Below are 13,505 nucleotides of genomic sequence, written 5' to 3' on the forward strand. Positions count from 1 at the left end.
TGTTTATTATTGATTTGTAGAAGTTTTTTATATAAGCTGGATTCAAGTTCTTTATCAGATATACCTGTTGCAAATACATTCTCCCAGTCTGTAGCTTGCCTCTTAAGTTTCTTAACAGTGTCTTTTGAAGAACACAAGTATTTAATTTTGATGAAATACAATTTATAAATGTTTCCTTTTATGGAAACTCTTTTGATTAAATAGACTTATATTCCATTTTAAACACAGTTCACATTCTTTCTCATGTGTCCTCACACGTTTGTGGTTCAAACCCTTCCAAACTCCTCCTCAGACATTTCTCTAAGTTGAAGCGCTCTGAATGATTTGTGGCTCCCCAAAATTGGTGCTTGCTTCATTAGTGTTTGGTCTAATTATAACATTACCAAGGCAACCAAGAGAGTAAATATGTGTCATTTCCACCCTACTAAACCTCATTTATCTCCCACTGCGTTCTTGAACCCCTCCTTTTTTGTGGCTAATATACCTAAGCCATTCCAAGGCCTGCCTGCTTTCTTCATATTTTGTTTCTTTCTCCCATTAAGATCTGACTGACCTGTGCTGTTTCTCCTCAATGTGTTAATTTGCTAGTCAATCTTGATGTCTTTTTCTTTCCTTTTTTTTTTTTGAAATAGAGTCTCACTCCATTACCCAGACTGGAATGCAGTGACGTGATCTCAGCTCACTGCAACCTCTGCCTCCCAGGTTCAAGGGATTCTCATGCCTCAGCCTCCCAAGTAGCTAGGACTACAGATGCCTGCCACCATGCCCAGCTAATTTTTGTATTTCTAGTAGAGATGGGTTTTTACCATGTTACCAGGCTGGTCTCGAACTCCTGACCTCAAGTGATTCACCTGCCTCGGCCTCCCAAAGTGCCAGGATTACAGGCGTGAGCCATGGCACCCAGCCAGTTGATATCTTTTTCTTCTCCTGTTAAAAGGTATATTTTGGAATATATCTCTGAATTCCTTCTCATCAATACAACACAATTTCCCTGTTGAAAAATTTGATGTCAAATTGGTTCTTGTTCCTCATTACAATCTGTACTTTCTCTCTGTAAGTTTTTAAAATATTCTTTTTTTTTTTTTTTTTTGCTCTGTCACCAGGCTGGAACGCAGTGGCGTGATCTTGGCTCACTGCAGCCTCCACCCCCTGGGTTCAAGCAATTCTCCTGCCTCAGCCTCCTGAGTAGCTGGGACTACAGGCACATGCCATAACCCCTGGCTAATTTTTGTATTTTTAGCAGAAACAGGGTTTCACCATGTTGGCCAGGATGGTCTTCATCTCCTGACCTCAAGATCCGCCCACCTCAGCCTCCCAAAGTGCTGGATTACAGGCATGACACACCTCGTCCGGCAATTTTCTCTTTATCTTTGAAATTCTTGTAATACTGTATAATGAGTCTGTGGGTGGGTTTTTCCTCTTCTTTTCTGTCTGAATTTTTATGGTCCTTTCAACTGAAGGTCTTTCTCTTTTTAAAAAAAAATTTTTTTGAGAAATGTATCTCAATTATTTATTGAAGTATTTCCTTCTCTCCATTAATATTTTTCTCTTTCTAGTATTCCTATTATTCAGATGTTAGTATTTTTATTTCTGTCCTCAAGTGGGTAGGTAACAATGCCAATATCCAAAATAATGAGTACTGGAAAATGATTGTGGTTATGGAGAAACAGGAAGAGTTCACTGTCTTTATTTTAATAACCAAAAGTTAGTCATGCATTACTTAAGTACAAGTAACTTTATTTGTAATTAAAGTACTGATGGAAAACAATAATCGTTGTCAAAAACAAACAAAAGCACCATATGCATATAAAATCTGAAGAATGCAACCAAAGCAGAAGTCAGGATAGAGAATATAGCCTTAAATACACATATTAGAAAAAAATAAATAAAAATAAGTGACAACTCAGAAATGGAGGCATAGGTGGACAATGAAGTAGAACTTTCATCTTTTATTCTGTATACTTTTGTATTATCTAAATCAGCTCATCCCAAAGAAATATAATACAAAACACACATGTAATTTATAATTTTCTATTAGCCACATTTAAAAAGTAAAAAAATAGGTAAAATTGGCTGGGTGCAGTGGCTCATGCTTGTAATCCCAGCACTTTGGGAGGCCTAGGCAGGCAGATCACTTGAGATCAGGAGTTCGAGACCAGCCTGGCCAATACGGTGAAACCCAGTCTCTACTAAAAATATAATAATTAGCCGGGTGTGGTGGCACGCGCCTGTAGACCCAGCTACTCAGGAGGCTGAGGCAAGAGAATCACTTAAACCCACGAGCCAAGATCGTGCCACTGCACTTCAGCCTGGGCAACACAGTGAGACTCTGTCTCAAAAGAAGGAAGGAAGGAAGGAAGGAAAGAAAGAAAGAGGTAAAAATAAGTTTAATAATATATTTTAATCCAGTATTTCCAAAATATTATCATTTCAACATGCAATCAATATAAACAAATTACTAACGAGATTTTTATTTCTTCTTTTCATACTAAGTTTTCAAAATCCAATGTGCATTTGACTTACAGCACATCTCCATTCAAACTAGACACATTTCCAGTGCTCAATAGTCACATGTGGCTAGTGGCTACTGTATCAGACAACACAGATGGAAATGCACAAAAAGGATGTATTTGTATATCACTTGTGAAATATGAAAACTCAGTCTAGATGAAACAAATAGAAGTAATGTTATCATACCTCCAAACAAATCATCAAACCAATACAAGTATGGTTCATCTATATCATGAATTGGCCTGTAGTTGTTAAAAGGAATAAAGTATCCTGTATGCTGACAGGAATAGATAGATATCTCTGAGATGCTAAAGAAAAAAACTCAAGGTTCAATATGTACACAGTGTGATCTCAAATTTTGTACATGTGCATGTGTGTGTGTAGAGAGAGAGAAGGAATCCAGCAGAAGAGAAGCCAAACTATAAACAGGGAAAAGTGATGACCTCCAGGGTATGGGGATGGGAAGGGATTGAGGGGAAGGAAGGTTTTCACTTATGCCTGTGTTCTTTAAATTTTTGTTTGTTTGTTTACTTTTATCCAAGGGAACCCACAAGAAAATTCAGTCTCTCTGTCTCTGTCTCTGTCTCTCTCACACATGTGCATCCCAGGACAGCAGTATTTGAGCTCAGGAGTTCCATGAGGGCCCTCTGGGCAGGGGGGTCCCAAGAGACAGCGAGCCTGTGAGGTCATATTTCCTTGCTCCTGCTCAGCCCCTCTTCCACCCACCATACCAGGAACTGAGGTTTCTTTTGGGGCAATAGACACTGGGAGCCATAGACAACTACAAAATTCAGAGAAAATTGAGGATGCTTGAAAAACAGGGATTTAATTAAATACACATTTTTTGAGGGTCAAGGAAATGTCAGGCATCAAGAGAAAAAAAAAAATGAGTAAACAGGCCAGGCGCGGTGGCTCATACCTGTAATCCCAGCACTTTGGGAGGCTGAGGCAGGCAGACCACCTAAGGTCGGGAGTTCAAGACCAGCCTGACCAACATGGAGAAACCCCGTCTCTACTAAAAATGCAAAAATTAGCCAGGCATGGTGGCGCATGCCTGTAATCTCAGCTATTCAGGAGGCTGAGGCAGGAGACTCACTTGAACCCAGGAGGCAGAGGTTGGGTTGAGCTGAGATCATACCATTATACTCCAGCCTGGGCAACAAGAGCAAAACTCCATCTCAAAAAAAAAAAAAAAAAAAATTGAGTAAACATAGTTTCTGCCAAGGAAGAGGGGCCAGCTCTGGATGCAGCTGACTGCAGTGCAAGGAAGTTGCCAAGGAGGCAGCCAGGCTTTCAGCCCAGAGAATGAGGAGCAGGACAAGAGATCGACTTAGAGGGAGGCTCTGCAAACAGGGAAAGGCAGAGGCTCAGCTGTCACCCTGACTTCACTGCTGGACGGCTTTGTGCATATCAGTGTATCTCTTCCTGTCTCCATTTTCTTAACTGAAAATGAAAACAGCTCCCAGAAAAGTTGCCCAGGCTGGTCTCAAACTCCTGGGCTCCCAGCAAAGTAACTTGAAAAGTGAAGGCACAGAGCACGGAGACTGATTCTGTCCTAGTGAGGTAAGAGGAAGGACTCTACTCCAGAGGCGGGGCTCGGACACTAGACCAAGTTGAGAACTAGCTAAAACAGGGAGTGGGTGGAAGCGTCTTTCCATAGGACACATCCACCAGGGTGCCATGTCCATTTACCATCACCATGGCAATACCGGGAAATTACTGCCCCTTTCCATAGCAATGACCTGACCACCCAGAAGTTACCACCATTTTCCTAGAAATTTCTGCATAATCTGCTCCTTAATTTGCATGTAATTAAAAGTGGATATAAATATGACTGCAGAACTGCCTCTGAATTGCTACTATGGGCACACTAGCTAATCAGTAGCCCTCTCTCACACAAGGAGCAGTCCCTCTGCTGTTGCTGTACACTGCTGCTTCAATAAAAGTTGCTGTCTCACAGCATCAGCTTGCCATTGATTTCTTTCCTGGGCAAAGCCAAAAACCCTCCCAAGCTAAGCCCCAATTTTGGCCTCGCCTGCCCTGCATCACTGAGTGGAGAGGAAGGAGAAGATAGCTGCCATGCTCTGAGACAGCACAGACCACATGGAGAGGCCACAGGCAGGTGTTTCAGTGACAGCCTCAGCTGAGGTCCTTGCCAGTTTCAACCACCAAAGGAGGCCTTTGAGATTACTCCAGTCCCAACCACCTGTGACTGCAGCCACCTGAGACCCTGAGTAAGATCCACTTCACTGAGCCTGGTCAACCCACAGAAACATGACTTCATTTTGAGAGGTTTATTATGCAACAATAGATAACTACAGCAGGGAAGCAGCAAGAAGTTGGAGGACAGTAACCACTGATTACCCCCCTTTAAATAAGCATCCCATTTAGCTCCAACCAATTGTTGGTGAGAATGCAGAAGCCCATTGTTCCCACATTTGAAGGTTTTTCAAGTAAAAACAGAAATCTAGACTTTTATGAGAAAAATTCTGATTTTAGAACACTGACAAATAATTCAAAAAAAATTAAAACCTGTTCTAGACAATGCTATGGGGCGAATTTGGCCGTCAGTCCACCAGCTGTCTGTCTCTGATTATGCAAAGCAGAGTGGCTACTGTCTGTCTAGCCCCTTCTTTCTTCCAGCACCCACATCCCCATCTACATGGTTGTCTTTCATGAAGCCCCATGTTCTCATATGGCTGTACCACTTGGCCGCTGTTGATTGGACCGGGCATGAGCATCTCATCCATATTGATTTCATCAGAATTCTAATCTGGAATGTCTTAAGTAAAACTGAGGGAGGGAAAAAGACCCCATCTAGTAGTCAGGAAACATTGGTGGCCTCGATCTCTGTCCTGTTTGACAGAAGCTAGTCTCCTATGAGAGAGAAAGAAGCTCCAGAAAGAAGCAGAGACAAGAAGAACAGAGAGTCCTAGAGGTATCTGAGTCCTGGGCCCCGTTGTCTCTATAGTCCATCTGCATTTTAGTTTGGCTATTCCTATAATTTTTTTATCTCTTCTTTCCATTCTATGAGAGATACCCTGGTATCCTTCCAATGCATTTCCCTTTTGGTTTATCTTCTTTCAGCTAAGTTTCTATCATATATAACCTTTAAGTTTATTACAGGAGTTCAATAGAGGGTTTTAAATAGAGTAGAAGTCATGATCAAATTTATTTTTAAGAAATAGAACTTTAGGTGTGGTGGCCCATGCCTGTAATCCTACAATTTTGGGAGGCTGAGGCAAGTGGATCACCCGAGGACAGGAGTTCAAGACCAGCCTGAACAACATGGTGAAAACCCGTCTCTACTAAAAATACAAAAATTAGCTGGGTGTGGTGGTGCATGCCTGTAATCCCAGCTACTCGGAAGGCTGAGGCAAGAGAATCACTTGAACCCAGGCAGCAGAGGTTGCACTAAGCCAAGATTGTACCACAGCATTCCAGCCTGGGTGACAGAGTGAGACTCCGTCCAGAAAAAAAAAAAAGACAGAACAGAAATAGAACTTTAGCAATGGATGGGTTGGAAGACGGAAAGAAGGATGATGGTTAGATGACCGATGAGATGGTCAGGGCCATGACAGTAAGGGGAATGGTCAGGTGCCAAGGCAGCAGACGAGGTCTAATGACCAAAGTATAAGCAATTCACCAGGACTTTCTTTTAAAAATTTATTATTCTTAAATAGAGATGGAATCTTTGGCCAGGCATGGTGGCTCATGCCTGTAGTCCCAGCACTTGGGGAGGCTGAGGCGGGCAGATCACTTGAGCCCAGGAGTTCAAGACCAGCCTGGGCAACATGGTGAAACCCTGTCTCTACAAAAAATATAAAAAATCAGCCTGGGGTGGTGGTGGGCACTTGTAATCTCTCAGCTACTCTAGAGGATCATCTGAGCCCAGGGAGGCAGAGGCTGCAGTGAGTCATGATCAAGCCACGGCACTCCAGTGTAGGTGACAAAGTGAGACCCCGTCTCAAAAAAAAGGAGATAAGGTCATGGCGTGAACCCGGGAGGCAGAGCTTGCAGTGAGCCGACATCGCACCATTGCACTCCAGCCAGGGGGACAGAGCGAGACTCCGTCTCAAAAAAAAAAAAGGAGATAGGGTCTCAGTGTCACTATATGGTCATCTCAAACCCAGACCCCAGACAGGTCTACAACTGCTGGCTTGAAGCTATCCTCCTGTCTCAGCCTCCCAAAGTGCTGGGATTACAGGTGTGAGCCACTGCACCTGGCCACACTAAATCTTTCCAGGTTCATGTTGTTATCTGAAAACCAGGTTAAAAAATACCTACCTCAATATCTGTGAAAAGAAAGGGGGAAAGAATACCTACCTAGAGACACTGCCAAGGTAAGTGAGGGCCGAATGAACACTGAGTGATTCTGTGCCTCACTGAGCAAAAATAACTAAACATGGGCAAAGAAGAGCCCAATGATCCCAGGGGCAAAATGTCATCACAGGCATTCTGCGCACACTTGCCAGGTTACAGGAGAAGCAACCAGACGCGTCATTCATCTTCTCAGAATGTTCACTAACATGTTCAGAAAGATGGAAAACCTTACTTGCTAAAGAGAAGGAAATTGGAGGTATGGCCAAGAGTATTCAAGGCCCTTTATGAAAAAGAAATGAAAACTTATATCCCTCCTAAAAGAGAAGTAAAACAGAAATTCAGAGATTCTAATGCACCCGAAAGGCCTCCTTTGGCCTTTCACTTTGTGTTCTGAGTACTGCCCTCAAATCAAAGGAGATCCTGGTCTGTCCACTGGCAGTGATGCCAAGAACCTGGGAGGGACATGAGTGACCACGCTGCAGATGGCAAGCAGCCCGAAAAGAAGGCTTCCTGACTGAAGGAAAAGTACCAAGAGCAGAATGCTGCATATCCAGTGAAAGGAAAGCTGATGCGGCAAAAATGATGTTGTCAAGGCCGAAGAAAGCAAGAAGAAAAAAAAAAGCGGAGAAAGACAAAGAAGGTAAGGAAAATAAAAAATGAAGTCGATGATAATGACAAATAAGGTGGTTCTACCGCAGCTTTTTTTTTTTTCTCTTGTCTATAAATCATTTAACCTACCTGGACACAGCTCACTCCTTTTAAAGAAAAAAATTGAAATGTAAAGCCATATAAGATTTATTTGAAAACTGCATGATGGTGTTCTTTTTTCGTTTTTATATTATTAACAAGAATTATCAAGTAATTCTTTAGATAACCCTGTCATGGTGGTATTTTCAACAGCCAGCAACTTTGCCTGGTATACTATAGGGGTTATAAATCAGCATGGGAATTTCAAATTTAAGGTTCTTGTTGGTACACAGTATAAGTTAGTTATATACAAATGCGAAGTAACATTATTAATTAAACTGTTGGGCTGTGTGAAGGAGGGCCAACTGTGGGATTCAGTCATTCATTCAATAAATATTGATGAGTGCTTGGCACTGTTCCAGGCACTGAGGATATTGCAGCAAAACAGACACAAGCTCCTGCCCTCATGGAGCTTACATTCTGGTGAGGGATACAGAGCCACCAAAAAGAATGGCAGCGGGCCATGAGAAAGGATTAAAGTCAGGAAGTTAGAATTTGGGGATGGATTGAACATGGGGCAAAAGAGAAGAGTCAAGTTGACTACAAAGAATTTGGCCTAAGTAATGCAGAGAATGGTGGGCCATTTCTTTTTTTTTTTTTTTTTTTTTTTTTTTTTAGACGGAGTCTCGCTCTGTCGCCCAGGCTGGAGTGCAGTGGCCAGATCTCAGCTCACTGCAAGCTCCGCCTCCCGGGTTCCTGCCATTCTCCTGCCTCAGCCTCCCGAGTAGCTGGGACCACAGGCGCCGCCACCTCGCCCGGCTAATTTTTTGTGTTTTTAGTAGAGACGGGGTTTCGCCGTGTTAGCCAGGATGGTCTCGATCTCCTGACCTTGTGATCCGCCCGTCTCGGCCTCCCAAAGTGCTGGGATTACAGGCTTGAGCCACCGCGCCCGGCCTAGTGGGCCATTTCTTGAGATGGGAAGCACTAGGGCAGTTTTGGACATAAATGGAGATGCATATGAGCCATTCAAACTGAAATGTTGAGAAGGCAGTAGGTGATAGTTGGCTTTCCTTAGGTTCTAGGGCAGGAATTCTTAACCTTTTGTGAGTGTACCTAGGACCTTTTTGGTGGTCCATGAAGCCCTTTCCAGAATAAATATTGTGGAGGAACCTATCTTAAGGCAATAATAGCTTCTAGATACATTATCAGGCAAACTATCCCAGAAGTTACAAAACAGAAAGCCTCACAGACCAAATTATAATGCTTGAATTGCAGGGTTTATGGAATCAGTTTAAAACCGCTTACAGCAAGAACTCGATGGGGTGGATAACATACACAGGATAGGGTATAGGCAAGGCAGATGGACCACACCACCAGAACCTAGAATTAGGCAATTCTCTCCTCTCCTCTCCTCTCCTCTCCTCGCTCTCCTCTTCTCTTCTCTTCTGTTTTTGAGACAGAGTCTCACTATGCTGCCCAGGCTGGAGTGCAATGGCATGATCTCGGCTCACTGCAACCTTTGCCTCCCGAGTTCAAGTGATTCTCCTGCCTCAGCCTCCCAAGTAGCTGGGATTACAGGCGTGCACCACGACGCCCAGCTAATACTTGTATTCTTAGTAGAGATGGGGTTTCACCATGTTGACCAGGCTGGTCTTGAACTCCTGACCTTAGGTGATCCACCCGCCTCAGCCTCCCAAAGCACTGGGATGACAGGTGTGAGCCACTGCGCCTGGCTAATATTGATATGTTTTCCCACTCTCTGCCGCATCAGCAGCACTGACAAAGTTGGACATCAGTCCCACTGACAGAGTTGAGGATGCTCAAGGTGGCTCAACAAAGGGTACTGGAGCAACTCACACTGCGCTGTTAGACACGGGTGCAAGCACACTCAGCCACAGCTGCAGCTCACCAATCAGCCTGCTGAACAGACCTGAATTTTAGCTGCATTTTTGGGGCAGAGCATATGGGTGCCAGGATGGGACCAAAATCTTATCAACAATGAGTGGCCATTTAGGGATGATATAGTTATCAACCCAGAGATGGCATGATCATGCCTTTTGACTTGGTCATTCTCTAAGTAAAACTCTTATTTGTTCCATCATATTTTCCATTTATTCTGTTTACCTTCAAAATATCTTTTTTTTTTTTTTTTTGAGACAGGGTCACACTGTCACCAAGGCTGGAGTGCAGTGGCACTATCACGGCTCACCACAGCCTCAACCTTCAGGGCTCAGGTGATCCTCCCACCTCAGCCTCCCGAGTAGCTGGGACTATAGGCACCTGCCACCACCCCCAGCTAATTTTTGTAGAGATGAGGTTTTGTAATGTTGCCCAGGATGGTCTTGAACTCCTAGGCTCAAGGGATCCACCCACCTCAGCCTCCCAAAGTGCTAGGATTATAGGTATGAGCCACTGTGCCCAGCCTACCTTCAATGTATCTTACTGATTACTAACTTTTAGGATTCAGCCTATGTCTCACAACCTTCTTGCTTACTCAACATCCTTATCTCTTAAGCTACTAGCTTCTTCTCTATGGTTAACACTTTTTATGAGTTTTATTCATCTGCTTATTTTTCTTATCCTCTACACCAGAATTGAATATTTTCAAATGCAGCACACTCATGTTACAATCTTTGAAATGAAAAAAAAAAAAAAAAAAGCATAGGATTAGAAAAGAAACCAATTTTAATAAACTGTATTTTAAAGTATAGTTCCATATTAAACAACATGATCTAGGCCAGCTGCAGTGGCTCATCCCTGTAATCCCAGCACTTTGGGAGGCCAAGGTGGGAGGATTGCTTGAGGCCAGGGGTTCAAGACCAGCCTGGGCAACATGGAGAGATGCCCCATCTCTTTCTTTATACACACACACACACACACACACACACACACACAGAGAGAGAGAGAAAATATCTGGTAGCAACAGGTCTAGTCATTACCACAATTTTGAGTAGTGATGAGCTTAATAATATTTTGAGTTATCACCAAAATAACTGTAAAGTAACATGAAAACATCTGTGATGACTATTGCCCACAAAGTCACAAGTACTTCTAATACTCCTGGGATTTGTAGTCAAATTCATAATAAAGGAAATGCTAGGTTTCAGTTGGTATTTTGTCCCGACGGTGTATGGATGGCAGGTTGGAATGCCCGTCCAAGCCAGGGGGGTTGACCTAACACTGCAGGGTCCACCTAGGGCCGATCAACTATATTCCCTAGGGGGGCCTGCTATTCCCGGACCCAGCTGCCCTCAGGGGAGAGAGGACACACTTATAAAAAGAGTTTGGGGCTGGCTTGGTAGTTCACTCCTGTGATCCCAGCACTTTAGGAGGCTGAGGCTCGAAGATCACTTATAGCCAGGAGTTTGAGACCAGTCTAGCCAACTTGGCGAGACTCTATCCCTAAAAAAACAATTTTTTTTTTAAAATTAGCCAGTTGTGGTGGTGCACGCCTGTAGTCCCAGCTACTTGGGAGGCTGAGGTGGGAGGATCGCTGGGCTCAGGAGTTCCAGACTGCAGTGAGCCATGATCGCGCCGCTGCACTCCAGCGCAGTGAGACTCAGTCTCAAAAATAAAAGGTGGAGGGGTTGGGGGTATAATTAGTTATGAAAACAGGTAAGACTTCCTGGGACAGAACGATCAAAGGGGTGGCGCCGGGTCCTCCAAAGAGCTACTAGCTCAGTCCAAGCCCCGCCTAGGCCCCCAGGGTAGCGGGCCGTAGAGCTCCACCCGCAGGAGCCCGGGAAACTCCGCCCCCCGGCCGGCAGGGGGCGCGAGCGCCGCAGGCCCCGCCCCGTGGACGTGGGCTCCGTGGGCGTTCCCGCTGCCAGGCATCAGCAATCTATCGGGGAACCGCGGTGGCCGGTGCGGTGTGCTCGGTGGCGGCTCTGGACGCTCAGGCGCCTGCGGCTGGGTGAGCGCACGCGGGGCGGCTAGGCGGCGAGGCGGCGGCGTGTTTCCAGGTCGTGGCGTCGGGCTCCCGGAGCTTTGGCTGCAGCTAGGGGAGATGGCGGAGTCTTCGGATAAGCTCTACCGAGTCGAGTACGCCAAGAGCGGGCGCGCCTCTTGCAAGAAATGCAGCGAGAGCATCCCCAAGGACTCGCTCCGGATGGCCATCATGGTGCAGGTGCGGGCCGCTGTGCGGGCGGCGGGGCGGGTACGCGGCGCCCCGGGTTAACTGTGTCCGGGAAGGCTCGGGGAGTGCGGGCCCGGGGAGCGAGCGGACCTGGGCCCTCGGAGCGGCACTTGGGGCCTGTGGGGCCGTGGCCGCCCCTCCTCCGCCGAGCGGCCCGGCCGACCCTTCCGGAAGGTTTTGCTGATGTTGCAGGAAAAGCCCGGGAAATACAGTCTGCAGCTGGTGCTGCCTTTTCGCTTTGTGTAAACGAGAAGCCGCTTCTCTCCTCCTTTCTTGGTGGTGGTGTTTTATTATTGCCGTTCGCCTCAGGGATTGGGGGTGGGGGGGAATTGTGCATGGTCTCTTTAAGCTAATCTGATTTTGACCTATCTTGTTCTGGAAGATTTTTGTCCTACGTGGATGGTGGCGACTGGCATGTGGGGATTTTTTTTTTTTAAACCTATTTTTGGCCGTCATTTCAACACGTCATTTTAACGCTCACCCTCATTTTTCATTTTAATTAGGCAAAACTATGCAGAGAGGTGTCATTTCTGTACAGTGCATTCACTTTGAGCCTAATCTGTGCTTTAAAATAACATTTTCCCCAAATTTTCCAGGTTCACAGACGCCTTCTCGGTGCACTTGCAGCTGTCTGGTTTGAGTAAGAGTGGCTCCAGGGGGGTTTCTCATGTGGGCTTTTTGATAGATTGAGGATCGATCCCCTTTTGAGATTTCCTGAGGCTTCTGTGAGGTGGTGGGCTTGAAGGCCCCTGTCATCTCCCAGGGGCTCCTGCCTCCAGCTTCCAGTTTGCTGATGTCTGCCTTTGTATGAATAATTCTGGTTCTCACCTGCCCTGTTCCTCCTCGCTTCCAACACATTACCCAAGCTTAGTGCTCATGGTCAAGGTAGCTTGATTTTCCTCCCTACCATGAGCTGTAATGTGTTTTAGGAATGACCAGATAGCCCTCAGTGGATTTTCAGGACTTAAAGAATACAAGGGAGGGCGACATTTACCGAGTGGATACCCAAGTGCCAGGTGTACTTCCGTTATCTTATTTCACAATATGTCTGTCATCTCGGTGTCCTCGGGGCATACCTAAGTCAGTACGTGGCACACAGTGCTTATTTGGTAGATATTTGTTAAGTTCTAAGCACTCTGTTAGGTTTTAAGGACACAGAATCCACCTTTAGGAATTTCCAGTTTGGTTAAACGGGAATTGACTGGTAAACAAACATTGCCGTACAGAGGGGATGGATGCCACCTGATGGAACTGTGCTCCAGGCATTGTGTGCCTAGGAGTCCAAGATGACCCACCTTAGGGTGGAAGGTTGATTAGGAGGCGTTAATTCACAGAAATGGAGCAGAAAGATGAGGATAGGGAAGTAGACAGGACCTACAATTTGAAGAGCCGTGTTTCCCACTAAGGAACCTAGAACTTACCTTAAATATATAAGGCAGCCTGTTCTTATGAAGTTCTCACTCCTGGTGCAGGAGCTCTTAACCCCAGGGTCCGTAGGATGGTAGATAGAACGCAAGAGGTCCATGGGTTTAGATAAGAAAAAATTGATATCTCCATCTCCACTAACCTATAGATAAAATTCATTATTTCCTCTAATCATAAATGTAAGCAGCAAAGCAAAGGCATATTAGCAGTCCCTATGATTTTTTTCACCAGTGGTAATTACAGATCTTTTCACTTTACAGTTGGGAGTTTCTCAAAATATAATTTATTCTCATTGCTACAAAAATCACAGTTGTTAGAGGCAGTACTAGATCTTGTTATTTAAAACTTTGAAGCTCACAGGTTACTGTACGCAAATTACCTTTCAAATGTTTTGATAATTATTTGAATATGTTTCCTTTTCGAA

At 44.9% G+C, this 13,505-nt stretch overlaps 1 protein-coding gene across 2 annotated transcripts in view; it reads left to right on the forward strand.

Annotated features, from left to right (window-relative positions):
• Positions 1-11,330: 11,330 nt before the first annotated feature.
• PARP1 (poly(ADP-ribose) polymerase 1) overlaps positions 11,331-13,505 on the forward strand; it is a 47,666-nt gene continuing 45,491 nt past the window's right edge. For both annotated transcript variants that reach the window (XM_025369509.1, XM_025369600.1), the window contains exon 1: positions 11,331-11,647. In XM_025369509.1, coding sequence (XP_025225294.1) covers positions 11,528-11,647 — 120 coding nt within the window. In that variant the 5' untranslated portion in view covers positions 11,331-11,527. The remainder of the gene's footprint in view (positions 11,648-13,505) is intronic.

This window comes from Theropithecus gelada, chromosome 1 (assembly GCF_003255815.1).
Source record: "Theropithecus gelada isolate Dixy chromosome 1, Tgel_1.0, whole genome shotgun sequence".
Classification (NCBI taxonomy): domain Eukaryota; kingdom Metazoa; phylum Chordata; class Mammalia; order Primates; family Cercopithecidae; genus Theropithecus; species Theropithecus gelada.